Source organism: Elephantulus edwardii, unplaced genomic scaffold (genome assembly GCF_000299155.1).
Source record: "Elephantulus edwardii isolate Elephantulus edwardi_28Jun2011 unplaced genomic scaffold, EleEdw1.0 scaffold00311, whole genome shotgun sequence".
In the NCBI taxonomy this organism is placed as follows: domain Eukaryota; kingdom Metazoa; phylum Chordata; class Mammalia; order Macroscelidea; family Macroscelididae; genus Elephantulus; species Elephantulus edwardii.
Genome location: NW_006400061.1, coordinates 1050470 through 1066378, shown reverse-complemented (window position 1 = coordinate 1066378; position 15909 = coordinate 1050470). Strand labels below are relative to the sequence as shown.

Genomic DNA, 15909 nt, shown 5'->3' with positions numbered 1-15909 from the left:
CCCCCCCCTTTGCTTAACTTAAAGAGCTGCTTGGAATATCTTTTTACCTTATTTTGTTTGTTGAAGCTAAACCTTAAATTTTCTCAGTGGGAGTGAGGAGGGGATGGTGGGCACCTGCTTCAGGGAGCCAGTCTTACTCATTTTTGTGACAGGTGGCTGGTCAGGTTCTTGCTTGTCATTGGAACTTTGAAAATGTGGAGTGTCATGCTAGGGAACAGCTGATGCCGGAAATGACAGGCTAAAGAAACCTCTTTTTATTCAGACACTGTCTCTGAGTTTGTTATGGCTAAGTTTATTAAAGTAATCACCACCCTGAAAAGCCACCAGAAAAAACAAATATGGACCTGTTAGCAGGGATATAATATGAACTATGCTTAGCAGCACAAGAAAGAACTCCCTGTCCTGAGAAGAGAGAGTTCAGCATTGTGACTTGTGTAAACAGAGAGTGTAGCTTACAGATGCAGGCTTGCTCTGTGCCAAACACAACTTTTGGCGGGTGTAAATGCCAAGGTCAGAGTTTGCTCCTGTATCCCTCAGACATGAGTGGGTTGAGGACAGGCTGCGGAGGGAATTTGTTATACAGCTGGCTGTGGACAGGGATATGCTTGCTAGGTCTACCTACCCTACTTGGGCCTTGTTTTCTGTGGATGTCACAGCTAACGAGTCTACCGAGGGGCAGGCATAGGGAGAGCTGCCTTTCCTGTGGTTTTCTTCTTTTGGCCTCAGATGGGGAATTGAGTAGCTTTCTTGGCAGAGTGGTACATTTGAGTCTTGTGGCTGTGCTTGATTTTGGCAGGGCGGTGAGAGGGTAGTGGCTTGCTTTTTTTCTTCTTCTTCACCTTCTTTCCCCACAAATACCGCTTCCCTTGTAGAAGTATGCCAGGTGAAATTGTGTAAACATGACATTCTTTGCAGGCCTGTCTGCCACTCGTCTGTTGTTGCTTCTCTGTAGATTTTTTCCAGGCCAGTACTTCTGCTTGGCATTAGCCAGCTGGGACCTTGACCTCACCAGCACTTTGTCTTCAGTCCTGGTGTGTTGGGAGGCAGAGGATGTAGGGGGTGGAAGTTGGGTAAGTGTTGAACTGAGCATGATATAGCAAATGAGGCTATATATTTTTTTTTCCGAAGCTCAAACCGTTTCTTAAAAAGGAAGAACAGTTTAAAAGTTCCTGGAGAAACCAGCAGTTTCTAGACGATTTTGAGTTAAAGTTGTTATACAGTTAGTAGAGTTTTATTTTTAAGCATTTACCAAGAGTGCACTTGAGTGGAAAAAAATATCTTTCTTTGAGTAGTTTCAAGTTTGTATTTTCAGTAGCCCTCTTGGTGACTTGGCAGTTGTTAGGAGCGTTAGGTAGATTTTGCTGTTGTAGGTGGTATTCCTGTTTTAGATACTATTATTTTCATGGACTGCAGGACTAAGAGGTTAGTGCTCTGCTGCTGCAACCCCTGCTGAGTGAGGTAAAAGGCCTATCAGGCTAAGCGCTTTCCCTACAATAGGTCAGCTATGTTTCATGTCGATACAGTGACCTTGTTACGTACATGGCAGCTCCATGGTTACTTTGCAGCTGCCAGTGCTCTGAATAAGAATGCAAATATCAAATGTCAGTGTCCCTTTCTCTCCCTTCCAGGTGTTTAGGACCGACCTGATCACCGCTATGAAGTTGCATGACTCCTACCAGCTGAACCCGGATGAGTACTATGTGTTGGCAGATCCCTGGAGGCAGGAGTGGGAGAAAGGGGTCCAGGTCCCGGTGAGCCCTGGGACCATTCCTCAGCCTGTGGCCAGGTAGAAAATCCCCCAAGGAGAGAAGTGCTGGTCTGCCCTTCTTGTTTTTCCTCCTTTGACAGCCAGGCCAGATAAATGGTACCTGAGAAGAAGCAGGTTTTGACTGAACAGCAAAATAATGAGGTCTCAAGTGGAAATGGAAATGTAGGAGAAACACACCTCAGGTTGAAGGGTAGTTGTTTTGAAGACATGGTGTTTTGGACTTAACTTCATAGCCATCAAGATGTTGATTTCTCCAAAGAGGCAAGTTCCAAGACAATCTGAGAAGGGACTGACTTGGGACAGAAATGTGGATATTCACACGATTGCTACCTTCTTTCTGTGTGTGCTTCTCCCCTTGATCATTTTTAATCTAGAGAAGGACTCCATTGGACAGCAAGTATCTGGGAACTAGGAAGGGTAGCTTTTCTGATTCTTCAGTGGTTGATTTCACTTTTAGAGGAACACAGATGTCTGGAGGCTGACCAGGATGGGGTGATGTAAAAAGGTTTGTAGAGGTGAAGTTTAATGAATGAGTTTTCCAGTTGTTTTTGAGGTGCGTCTTCTGAATTTACTTATAAATCGCTTGTCATATTAAGGTCTCTGAGAGCCAGGTCCTCGTTGATTCCCCTGAGAATGTGGCTGTAGCTAGTTTGCCTATTTTCTCACCCTCTGACTTTGCTGACTTAGATGCTCCTCTCTGGGAGAGGACTGAGTGCCTTAGCACTCAACTGGCACCTGTGTGTCGCTGTGTTGTCTGATGACTGCCTGCTTTGTTGAAATGGTCTCTCTCACCATTACTAGGTTTAGACAGAATTTACTTCTCTGCTCTCACTCCCTTTGTAAAGTTTTCTTCAGGCACTTGAGGTGATTAATTGTGATTGTTGTAATTTCTCTTCGAGAAATCTATAGAATAGTAGGAAATATCCCTATCCCACGACCAACCCCAAACCCACTGCTGTTAAGTTGGTTCTGACTCCTCTGACAGATTTCTTAAGTGATACAGGAAACTGCCCATCTTTGTCTCTTTGACCAAGCCGCTGGTAGGTTTGAACCTTTTCGTTAGCCTGATATGTTATGTACTTTGTCACCATGGCTTCTTTATCTCACTGCAGCCATCATTAATTTGCGGGCTTAAACCACTGATCAGAAGCACTTCTATAGGTTAGAATCCTGTCAGGAGAAGGGGCTTTTTCTCTGGACTCTTTAGGGTAAACAAAGTGTATTTACTGTATAGTCTGTATCTGAGCTGCATTACCAGCTGTTTCAGCATTGGTGGCCTCAATGCAAGGATTATTTGCTAAATGAGAGCCCAACAAAAGGCATAAGAATTAAAACAGTTCATGGCCTTTTTCAGCAAAACAAATCTCATGGTTTTCTCATTTCAGTGAAGTATAGATAAAGAATTCTTGTTATTACAAAAGTAATAGAAATACTTTGCCAAATTCTTTGGGCTGTTGATTGATATTAATACAGACAGTTGAAACACTGAGATATGGAGGAACTCTGTGAGTATGTGGGCCTTTGAGTCTGGGCATTTTGCTCTTAGGGTGAGAGCTCTTAAAGGTCTAAAGGGATGTTGCGAGATGTTGTCATTGATTTTGGGTTGGGAACTCTTCTGGTGTTAGCACCTGAGGAGAGAGCATGGCAATAGAGAGAGAGCGCACGCACACACAGTACTTTTGGATGTTAGCAGGTGAGGTTAGAGCATGTACCTGTTGCCATAAAACCTGTGTTCTGCCTCCTGGATTGTATGTAGATTTTGTTGGGAGCGTCACCTACTTGTCTGGGACTGATTATTTGGGTTCTCAGTAATGACTAAGACCTGGTTTTGCTTTCTCCTTTATTTTTAAGATCAGTGCTAGCAGGATTCTGTCCATAGTTCCCCACTACCCTGCTGTGTATGCTCCAGCTCGTGCTGCTCTTCCTTCTTCTGACGGGCTCTGGAGAGAACAGTGTCATCAAGCCATCTGGTTCTAACGGCCTCCAGCAGGGACAGGCAGTCCTGACTAATGGAAAGTGACTTAATGGCTAGCCCTTGACACTTGGGTCAGTGTTTTTTTGGGGTTGCCAGCAGGTCAGAACTGCAGCCATAGAGAATACAGGGTACAGTAGTGTCCTGGGAACTATGATGCAGAAGCAACTGCTTTTGAAAGACTGTGTCGTACTTTTACTTTTTCCCCCATTTTAGGAACTTTAACTTCTGGTCAGAGTTTCATTAGAATTGGCATTAAAACTTTGTGTCTATGCTTTTTATTAACCTTCGTGGGAACTTTTGGGTAATAAAATGGGGTTTTGAGGGTTGGAGGAGGAAACTGCACCTGGGGTCTTCTCACAAACTTCCTTTTATGTGGCAGAAAGGGTAACCTGCCTGCCTTGTGTTCTTGTGAAGTAGGGTCGTGTCTGAAGAAAAGTCCCTCATGTTCATCAGACCTAAGAAATACATTGTATCTTCGGGCTCTGAGCCTCCAGAGTTGGGCTATGTGGACATCCAAACGCTGGCTGACAGTGTGTGTCGCTATGACCTCAATGACATGGATGCTGCGTGGCTGGAATTGACCAATGAAGAATTTAAGGAGATGGGTGAGAGACTATATATTTTATTTTAGTAGCTAATGCTGAATAGAGAAACATATTAAGTCTTAAAACGCATACACACACAACACACACATATGTTGGCAAATCTGTTGCTAACTCAAGGTGAATCCTATTGTTTATGCTCCTTGGCTTTCTTGATTGTAATCTTTATAGAAACAGATCTTCCTGGATTTTCTGGGTGGGGTTGAGCCACTAACTTTTTGCATACTGTTTGTGACACCCAGGGATCTGTTTAGGTATGCACGTGAACAGTAAAAGTCCTTTATAACTAGCTGATCCAGTTCCATCATCTCTTATAAAAGCTCAAAGTTACTGCCTTTCAGCTGATTCCAACTCATGGCAGTTCTCCATTGGGTTTTTGAGGCTGTAAATCTTTAACAGGAGACTGCCTGCATGTCTCCCTTAGATTTCACACCATGTGAGACATGTAGGCTTTGGGTTAGCAGCACAACAGGCTTTTAACTGCACCACTAGCGCTCATCAGTTTTAGTTAATGCCAGAATCCTGTGCTGTTTCTTTAGAAAGAAACTTGTGGGGAGCTCTGGTGGTCTAGTGGCAAGAAGCTGCACTGCAATCCCAGAGACGCATGGTTCGAATCCACCAGATGCTCTGCCAGGAAAAGAGGGACAATCTCCTTCTGTACCAGTCAGATCTGATCTGACAGTACACAGACACACGCACAAAATAATAATAAATAAAAAAAAAAATAGAAAGAAACTTGTTTGACGTTGACAGATATGTTGAAATGGGCACAGAATCTGCCTGAGTCCCAGGAGAGAATGGTGAGGCTGATGAGAGATGTTGTCCGTAGGCTTGGCTTTGGAGCAGGGCTTCAAGTGATTCTGATATTATGAACTTCCCACTCTGGCTCTGAACTAACATCTCATTCATTAATCTTGGGGCACTGGCTCCTAGAGAAATGTAATGATTTCTTTAGGTCACAGAAAGATCTGGGCCCCATGATTTCCTATTTCACTGTTCTGTTGTACCACTTAGATTCCCTGTAGCTGTGAACTCCCATTTCCCAAATGAACTCTAACCAAGCACACTTGTTTCCATATTTATTACTTGTCTTTTCACTTAAGTGATTTTTCTTTAATCCTATTTGAAATCTGGAATGCTTTTTAACTCACTTGGTTACCTCTATCCTGACTTTCCTTTAGGCGAGCTTTATCTTAGTGTGTCCTCTGCCCATCACAGTCTCTTTTCTGTGTATTCTTTTTTCCTGTAAGTGATTAATTTTTCTGTATGTGGAAGTCAAAGCTTATGTACCTCAGTTATTTGTGGAGACCAGCCTGGCGAGTAAGTTTCCTGTTGAATGTCAGTTCAAAGTTTTAAAGGTTGTCTTGAATATAATGAGAGTGACTGTGAGGTTTAGTTTGGGTAACTGTGAAACTCTGAGGATTAATTACTCTTTTGTGCCTCGGCCTGGCATATTGGCATAAGCTGTTATTTGTAATCTCAAAGCAACATCACCCTCAGGTGGATCTAACTTAATGTTCCTGTGTGTTTCACAGAAGGACAGTATTTCAGAAGTAGATTGTCAGGCCTTTCTTCCGATGTGCCAGTGATTTAAAAAATGTCCAGCTTCTTGGTTAGCAGTGGAACCCACCCATTAGTCATTTTTACCACACATTTACACTCTATTTATGATCTATTATTGTCAGATCAATTCCAACTCATAGGATTTCTTAGGCTGTAATCTGTGTGGAAGGGAGCTCTGGTGGCCTAGTGGCAAGAAGCTGCACTGCAGCACCAAAAGCATGAGGTTTGAGGCCACCAGCTGCTCTGCAGGAGAAAGATGGACTCTATGGTATACAATAACAATCGATGGGGAGACAGATCATCAGGTTGTTCAAACAGAGCCTCTGGTAGGTTTAAATCTCCTGTGTTTAGGTGGTGGTTGTTACGTGGTGCTGAGTTGAAACTGACTCCTAGCTGACCCTCTAGCAGGATTTCATAAGCAGTTAATCACACAGGAGAAGACTGCTCATCCTTTTCCCAAGGAGCTCCTGCTGGTGGATTCTAACTTTGTGCTGTTGGAATTGCAGCACAGCTTCTTACCACTAGGCTTCCTTTACCTTTAGGAGGTTGGTGTTGTGTACTATTGAGGTGGCCCTCCCATGGGATTTTAGAGACAGTAGGATTGTAGTACAGCTTCTTACCACTAGAACACCAGAGCTCCCTTAAGAGGTTATTGTTGTGTACCATGAGTTGGAACTGACCCATAGCTGACTCTCCAGTGGGTTCTCAGACGCAGTTAATCGCATGGGAGGAGATTGCCTATCCTTCTCCCACAGGTCACCTGGTGGATTCGTACCCGTGTGCCTTTGGGATTGCAGTGCGCCTTCTTACCTCTTGGCCACGCGTGTGATAAACAGACTCTGGTGGGTCAGCTATATAGGTTAGTCTTGACTTGTTGGCACATAAGAAGTGAAAAAGGTGATTTGATTTACATTATCCTTAGTGTCTGGCTCAGGGCCTGCCACCACATAAATGCTTGTTGTTGCCACAATCTTCATTGACCACTTGAAACCATAGTTGTTACAAGTGTAAACCAAATTGAGTGTTGGTGATTTTCTATTTGGTGGGTCACTCAAGTGCTTTGACAGAGTTGTATTTCCTTTGTCTTTCAGGTATTGGTGGACCAGAGAGTTAGTAGGTAGTAGGCTAGCTTAACAGATTTAAGATACCACCTGAGTACTTGGAGGAAAGAATTATGCAGCTGTTTGGCTAACAAAAACATGCATAAAGACTTGGTCTAGCTGCTGGTCTTTTTTTTTTTAACAGTAAAATTTAGTTATAAGACATAGTGTTGAATTTTCAAAAGTTAGTTGTGTTTTAAAAATTGATGGAGGAGTTGAAAAGTGTCTGGTCTTGCAAATACCATCCCATAATTACAGTAGGATCTGAGATAACATATAGCTTTTTAAAATACATGCTTAGGGCTTATCACAGTGTTGGTCCTAAAGTCTTTAAGTATTTTCATTGTAAGGAACTTGGGAAACATCCACAAACAGGGAAAAATAAATAAAAGTCTTGGGATTCTTACTCTAGCTATAACCACAAAAACCACTTGAAATTAATTTTTGATCATTCTTGCATGAGAATGTGCTTTATATGATTCACCGTGAACTTTTTCCTTTGTTCAGATATTTCCATGCATCTTATTAACGGTGCATTTGAACTTTGGGTGGGAAGGGGTAAACCAGTTAACAGCATTCAAGTGTTTATAGTGAAGTCTGCTTTGAGAGCACTATTTTATTGAACACCATAAAAGAATGTCTTTTAGTAAGAAGAAAAATACCCTAACTACCGTCCACAGATTGTGGTCACAGTTTTGACATCACTTATTTGTTGGTGAATAGACACTTACTATCTTGAAGCAATTTTGAGATTTATCCTTTCTTTTTTATTGTGCCCTCGTACCTGGCATAGTAAGTAAGAAACAGTTGCACAGAAACTACATTGACTTTAAAGATAGTTCTGATGGAGAGGCATTTAATAGAAAATAGTTGAGGCACCAAGAGGTGGATTGATTTATAATGTTATATGTTATAAGAAGAAAAATATTAAGTCAGTTGGCATGAGTTGGAGCTGATTTTATGACAGTAACATTTTTCTAATTATTTGTTAATGTAAATATGTTAAGTGGGATTTGTGACACCTTTTTCTACAGGAATGCCTGAACTAGATGAATATACCATGGAAAGGGTCTTGGAGGAATTTGAACAGCGATGCTACGACAATATGAACCATGCTATCGAGACTGAAGAAGGGCTGGGGATTGAATATGACGAAGATGTGGTCTGTGATGTCTGCCAGTCACCTGATGGTGAAGATGGCAACGAGATGGTTTTCTGTGACAAATGCAACATCTGTGTGCATCAGGTATGTGGAGAGCATGGCCCAGAGGCCATCTGTGATGTAGAGTCCTTTGCCAGCAGGAAACATCAATTTTTCCTCTAAAACTGGGTCTGTTTTCCCACTGTCTTCAGTGACTGAAAGAATTATGTCCTTTAGACAAAAATCTCCAGCCACTTTCCTGAATCCACAATTGGTTTAAAGCAGTTTTTAATGGGGCTTCTCTTTGGTGATCTTCAGTGAGTGTTTTTATGCTTCTCCATAGAAGTCATTATTGCTGTAAAAGAATAACTGAACCCCCTTGACCCTGCTTTGACATCTAATTTTAGGTATTATAGATCTGGGAAAGGATTGCTAGTTTGCTATCATTGTATTAGAAATTAAATTGTTACAGAAGTGGTGAGGCAGCCTTTTTCTTGGGTCATTTCCTTGTCCTCCTCAATGCTGTCTGTGTTATCTGTGCCTTTAAGTTGGGACAGACTTACAGCTGACCCATTAATGGGCTTTAAGAGGTGTAAATTGCATGGGAGGAGAAGGGACTTTTAGTTCTGAACAACTGATAGTTCTGAACAACTGCCTTTGCGTAGGCAGTGCAGCTCCTTACCACTAGGCCCCCAGAGCTCCCAATGCTATTCATAGAAAAGTAAATCTTATAAATGAGGGTGGACATGGGGGCGTTGGGGAGAAAAAAATCTTATGACATTCTTAGTCTCTCTTTTGTTTTTAATGCAATGTTGTTGTTTGCCATTGAGTTGGAACTGACTCCTAACTGACCCTCCAGGGAGTTTTCAGAGGCAGTAAATTGAATGGAGGGAGATTTACTCCCTCCATTTATTCAGCCTGTTTGTTTGAATCTTGTACCTTTGGGATTGCAGCACAGCTTCTGATTCCTAGGCCACCGTTGCTCCCTTTTAATGCAGTATTGAAATACAGTTGACCTTTAAATAACTTGGGGGTTAGGAATGCTCTTCCCCCTACGTAAAATTCTAACTACTGTTAGCCTACTGTTTACTAGAAAGCTTACTGATAAGTTGATTAACATATATTTTGTTATATATATTATATCCTGCACCTTATAAGCTGTTGTTGTGTCCTCGAGCTGGAATTGACTCATAGCTGAATCTACTGGTTTTTCAGTGGCTCCAAATGGCACAGAAGGAGATTACTCATCTTTCCCCCCCTGAGTGACAGGTGGATCCAAAATACCTGCCTTTGAATTGGCAGCACAACTCCATACCACCAGGCCGCCAGTGTACTTATTCAGTATTAGATAAAAATGTATTTTGCAAAAAGTTCAGAGTTTTCACACTTGCTGGCATAATTTCAGTGACAGCTTCACAAGTTTCCTTTTGTTATTTACAATGATCTTATGCTGCTTTTATTCATTTTGAAGTGGTGGGCAACTATATCTGCAGACCTCAATCCACATACAATTTTTATCAAGCAGCTCATCTTTTTCTTACAATGTCAAGCCTTTGCTTCCTTCGTCACCCCCTTACTTTGTCTCTTTTTATTATTATTTTCAAATATTCATTCACTGTTTTACAGTTTACTCCCTCCCTTGCTTTCCCCTTTACCCAGTACACTTTGCAGTACACTTCTTATTCTGGATTATTTTCATACATAAAATACCTAATCATATATTCCTTTTAAACCGTTCTTTTCTCTGTCTGTTCCAATGCAGTGTTACTTTTCTATTCACTCTTTTCCTATTCTCCATGTCAGTTATAAAAGTGGTGTTGGCCTTTACTTCTTGAGAGCATTTTAGGGATGACTTGTGGCTTCATATGGGTCTCATGGTGTTAGTCAAGGTTTATGGTATTCACTAAATTTTATAAGAATTTAAAAGACCTATTTTACTGAGATAAGCCGTTTACTCGAGAAAATGATCTCTTGAGAAGATAATTAGCATAATACAACATTTTTAAAAAATTCATGTATAAGTAGACTCAGTTCAAAATTATATTGTTCAAGAAGTTTATCTATTCATGCTAAGATTTAAGAAACAAGCTTCTGTTTGTTTCATGAGGCTCTTTGTTATTAGTTTGTTTACAAACATACCTGACCGTGGACTTTTCTACTTGTCCTCTTGTCCCAGCCTACATTGAGGAGGAGACTAAAGACTAGAATGAGTCAAGTTTATTTTGCAACTGTAAATTTTAAAAATGCCAAGGAAGTTTTCTTAAGATGACGGAGAAGGCCTTTACTGGTTTTGTTGTAATGCAGTCATATGACTGACATTACACTTTTTTTTTGGTTACTGGTTCTCTCTTGTTAATTCATTTTCTGCATTTTATGTGTATTAATTTTTTTTATGTAAAATCTTTTGTTTGGAGAAAGAAGGGTTCTGAAATGGAAATCTTGAAAACTATTAGTCGAACCCTATTTTATGTCATGTGATGGCAGAATTGGAATTAGAGAACCCCAAGACTCCGGAAGCTCTCCACCCTTTTTTGCCTGCTTTTCCTAAACTTCATTTTTCTTTTGAAAAGTCCTTCATGATTTGTCTTGATGGCATATTTTAATTAATGTAGATAGATTTTTCCAGTAGAGAGAAAAAAAAAAAAGACCTTCTAAAATGTCTGATAAAGTGTATATAAAGCTTAACAGTGTAATTTAGTGCTATGCAAGTTTTTAGTTTTCAGTGAGTCTGTGTTGACAGTGCTTTATTTGTGACACTAGTGCTGCCTTTTAAGCGCCACTCTTAAGTTCACTTCACGTCACTCAGCCCTTGTCCTGTGGTTTCCTCTGCATCCTGAATATTCAAATTGCTGTGTTTTTTCTGTCTGGAGAATTGGAGCTACGTTACTGTGACTCTCAACTTCCTGACTTCCAGTTCATATAAGGATAAAGTTCTGAACGTTTGGATTTTAAAAGGCTGTGCTTTCAGTACCATCATGGTTTCTTCACTTACTTAACATTTGCCTTTTCTCTCTTTAAGCCATCTTAATTACTTGAGTTATAAAAGCCTTGATTTCTGCTATTTTGTGTAATTTTGCCATCATGTGCAAAGCATCTTTTGAGTATCAGCTGAGGAAACCAAATCTTCTTGTCTAGGATCCCTTATCTGTGTTTATTCACCGGAAGAGTATTGTAATATAGCTAGTAGAGTTCCCTTAGCTGAGGCATGAAGATCCTTGGTTTGTTGCCTTTGCCATCTTAATAGCATTTGGAGGATTTTCTTAAAGTTTTTGTACTTCTTCCCTTCTCTCTCACTTTATATCTTTTATTCCTAATCCTATGGACCGGAGTAACAGCTGCAACCTAATCTACATAGCCATTTAAAGTGATTTTAGGATTTACTGATCAATATTTGGAATCTAGTAGAGGTAAGTGTTTAGTGACAGTACATCAGAGCATCTTTTTATGTACATCTTTTTCTTCCCAAGTTTTCAGGAACCCAAAGACAAAAAGTCATACCTCTTGCTACTGACTTGATTCTGACCCACGGAGAATCTCTTATGTGTCAGAATTAGAATTGTTCTTGATCACTTTTTCAGTTACTCTGATCTTTCAGAAGTATATTACTAGGACTTTCTCATTAGGTGCCTCTGGGTATGTTTGAACTGTCAACTTGTATTGGTAGCTGAGTGCAAACATTATATCATCCAAAGACCATCTTCTGCTAAATAAACACGTATTGTGCCTATATAGCCAACATGCGTTGTCTCACACCCCTCCTTGCTACTATCAGCCTGATAGTGGCACTTTTTCACACTCGATGGAAATGGGATGCTTTTTTTTTGCATGTGTGTCGTTGTGTTCAGATCTTTCCAAGTGTTTTAAAATAATTTGATAGAATGGTAAAAAATCTTTTCTCTTTTTTTTTCTTGGGTGTTGTGTCACAGGCCTGTTACGGAATCCTCAAAGTGCCAGAGGGCAGCTGGTTATGCCGGACATGTGCCCTGGGGGTGCAGCCCAAGTGTTTGCTGTGTCCCAAGAAAGGTGGAGCAATGAAGCCAACCCGCAGTGGAACCAAATGGGTCCACGTCAGCTGTGCCCTGTGGATCCCTGAGGTAAGTGTGGGTCTTACCTCGACTTTAGCTCGGGGTCAGGATTTCTAAGTGGGATGGGGGACCGTTCATAAGTGGGCATCGTTGTAGGCACATGAAAAAAAAAGACATTTTAAAATTGACATTTCTTTTTCCTGTAAACTGATTCTCAAACATACTGTCATCTTGCCATGGTATGCAAATTTGTGGAAATGTTAAGTTGGAGAAGCAGTGAGCTCAATTCTAGGTTAGTGATATTCAACTTTGCCTCAAATGTCAGCTAACTTTTCCCTCCTGACACAGTCCAGGAGAAAAACGGACTCTTCCCCTAAATGTTGGCAAGGAATCCTTGCACTTGGTGAGCCTGAAAGGTAGCACTTCAATGACTAAGACAAGCTACTGTAGGTCACATATTTGTGATTTGCTTGCATACGTTTCAGGTCAGGTCCAGCTCAATGTAAGTTCTAGAACTTGACTAATTTAATTTACTTGTCTCACTTGGAGAATAAAATTTGTGATTCTTATTTTAGCATTTTTTTATACATGGTTAGCTGCATGTTTCTTGAGGAAAGTAACACGGAGATGATTTAGATTGAGGCTGAGTTGAAGCAGCCCTGATGCGAGTCTTGGTGGCAATGGGCTTGTGGTTTGGCAATGGTTGCAGCACAAACCTGTCCAGGTGTATAGACAATTCTTTTATTTTGGTGACTTTTCACTTTGAAGGCAGCACAATGTTTGCTAACTGAAGAGAGTGGTGTTCTTTAGTGAGAGAGTTTAAAAATACATTTCCTAACTCTGGTGTTACAATCTCCTTAAATATATGTAAGATTAGATTTTTAGTCTTGACCACTTCCTCATGGGCCAGAAGTTACTATAGAGTCATTGCACTGTCCTTATGCATAATTTTTGCCATTCTGGTAGGAAAAGGAAAAAGTGAAAATTCAGAGATCTGAGTGTTCCCACAAATGAAGATGTTGATGTAGGACGGGTACCTTAGTGTGCAGGGAGAAACAAGAACTGTGAGTGGACTCTGCTCTACTGACGTTGGCTCAGAGTGTGGCCTTGGTTGCTTCTAAAGTAGAGATTTGCTTGATTTAAGTAGAGATTTGCTTGTCACTTAAGAGGTATGAACGGGGATGGGAAATGAACAGATCTTTAAGTTTCCACTGTCAGCTTTCAGCCTTTGTCTTGACAGCCCCTGCCACCTTGTCTTTCTCTTTCTTGAACCTCTAGGTCAGCATTGGCAGCCCTGAGAAGATGGAGCCCATCACCAAGGTCTCACACATCCCCAGCAGCCGATGGGCTCTTGTGTGCAGCTTATGCAATGAAAAGTTTGGGGCCTCCATACAGGTAATTAATTAATAATAATGACTTCCTTTTGGTCCACTGTATTGTGGGAAACAGGATGAGTGAGGGCTCTTATGAACTGTTGTAGAGTGGGGAGTTGGAACTAGAATCTAGGAGGCAGGGCTGGAGTCTGACAGCACTTCATAGTTCACAGCGCTGTCTCTGCTCTTGCAGGGAAACCTTTGTTTGTCTGATTGTACTCAGTATAACCAGAGTAAAAGCTGTAACAATCTCAGGGTCATTCAGATGTCTGTTTGAGCTGCGAGGCACTTCAGCTCTTCCTGCATTGCAGCCTCAAACCTGGCATCTCAGAATGTTTTTTCCATAAGTAGGTTCTTTTTAGGGAAGAGAATGCACTTTACATGCACATTCTTCGACATGGGACTTAAGGGCTAGCTTCTGTCCCACCTGGTGGGTGTGCAGCTGTAAGCCTGAGTCCTGAGGCTTGTCATTTCCCATGTGTGATGTGTTCAGGCCTTAGGGACACCCGCTAGTTATCATTTTGGCATGCTGATGTTTTTACCTGGAAGATAAAGTCCTCCTCAGAGCACAGTCTGGATAAAGGGACAGATAGAAGGTGCTGTAATAAAAGTTACACAAATACAGTCTAGATATCTGATTCTTTATGCCACCATACATGTTGTTGTTGTTAAATGCTCTTGAGTTGTAGGCAACTCATAGCAACCCTATGAACTTTTTCCATTTCTCCAAGTTGATAGGGTTTCCAGAGGCAAGGTATTTTGGAGGTGGATGCCACTCATGCTAAAAGGGCAGGTTTTTATGTAAAGTAATATGCAAGCATTTTTGTCTCCAGATACAAACTTTGTTAGCAAGTCTTGAGACAGAATTGAAGCAGAAATGTAAATGCTTGCTATCCTTTAATGTTGTCTGAAACTTTAGTTAAGAAGCTAATCCTTTTTTCTCATTTTAGTGCCATCTTGGCTATCATGATTTGAGAGGCTTAACCAGTGCTCACCACAGTCTCCAAATGTTGGGACTCATTTGGCCTTCTGGGACATGCCCTCTCCTCTAGGGGTGCTATTGCAGAGTCAGGGACTGTTACAGCATCCATGTCTTGTTCCATGTCCTGAGGCACTGTCTTGAGGCATCTTCTCTCTCTCTCTCTTTTTTTTTTTTTTAAATTTTTTTTTTTGGTGTACCTTCAAATTGGACCTGATTGGTACTGGAGGATATTGCCCCTTCCTTCTCCAGCAGAGCATCTGGTGGATTTGAACCGCATACCTCTGGGATTGCAGTGCAGCTCTTGCCACCAGAGCTCCCTGGCAATCTTCTCTTGATGCAGAAAATTTAACAGTGCTAAAACACACACATAAACTACACAAGCATGGTCAAATTGATAGTTGTGGGCTTTAAAGAATTGACCTCACTTAGTAAGGTCAGTTTGTTCTTTGGGTAAATCCTATTTAGTAAGGCATAACCACTGATTGGTTTAATTTTTTTTTCTGGTTCACTAACACCTTGACTTACCACTTCCACCAATGTCCACATATCCAAAATGTAACAGGTGCTCACAGAGTAGAATGGGAGGCCACCTAGGGGAATATGGCTGAGGTGTGCTTAAAGAGGGGAAGTCTTTATTGGATAAGGGTAGAATTTCTTTACAAGTAAATGATGATGAAAACATTTGGCCTTGAGAGTTGGACTGAGGAAGATGATCCTCAAGTACAACTTTTAAGTAAAGGCATTTGGTGTGTGCATGTATGTAAACGTGTAGGAAACAAGGTGTGGCAAACCAAGGGAAATGGAAGTTACTTTCTTCCAGGTTACCTGTTGTTATGAGGACTGAATTTATGTCCCTTTCCTCAGCAAGTCAGCCATGGTCCTTACTTGATGTTTAAGTGGGAAGTAAATGGGATCTTTGTCTCTTTTGAAGAACATTAATTTTTGAAGAACATTAATTCAAAGGGAGAGAGGCCAAAGAGGGTTGGATTCCCCCCTCCCATATCTGTACATAATGGATTGATTTTATTAAAGAATTCCTCTCTGAAATGTCTGCAGCTGTGAAGGCTCTGGTTTATGTTTCTGTAACATCTGTTTGCTGAGTCAACCTGAATAGGAAAACCCAGAGGAAGGCAGGCAATGTGGCACTTTTACAAAGTCCCATATAAATTTTCTGCTGAAGTTTATTTCTCTTTAAGGTCAGCGTGAAGTGCAGTGGAAGCCATACAGAGATAGTTTCTCGGTTCCCACTCTTTTTTCCTTCCCACTTGGCTGCATGCTGACAGGGAGGGCTGCTTTGTGTGTTATGACTCTGTGTGTGTGTGTGTGTGTGTGTGTGTGTGTGTGTGTGTGTGTGTGTGTGTGTGTGTGTGTGTGTGTGTT

The 15909-nt window shown here is 41.2% G+C and overlaps 1 protein-coding gene across 2 annotated transcripts in view; it reads left to right on the top strand.

Annotated features, from left to right (window-relative positions):
* Nucleotides 1-15909, top strand: part of JADE1 (jade family PHD finger 1) — a 70836-nt gene that overhangs the window by 41151 nt on the left and 13776 nt on the right. Inside the window, exons 4-8 of one of the 2 annotated variants that reach the window (XM_006901162.1) lie at nucleotides 1629-1786; nucleotides 4197-4348; nucleotides 8043-8254; nucleotides 12076-12243; nucleotides 13453-13569. In XM_006901162.1, the coding sequence (XP_006901224.1) occupies nucleotides 1629-1786; nucleotides 4197-4348; nucleotides 8043-8254; nucleotides 12076-12243; nucleotides 13453-13569 (807 nt within the window). Of the gene's footprint in view, nucleotides 1-1628; nucleotides 1787-4160; nucleotides 4349-8042; nucleotides 8255-12075; nucleotides 12244-13452; nucleotides 13570-15909 lie in introns of both variants that reach the window. The other variant, XM_006901161.1, reaches the window with a different exon arrangement.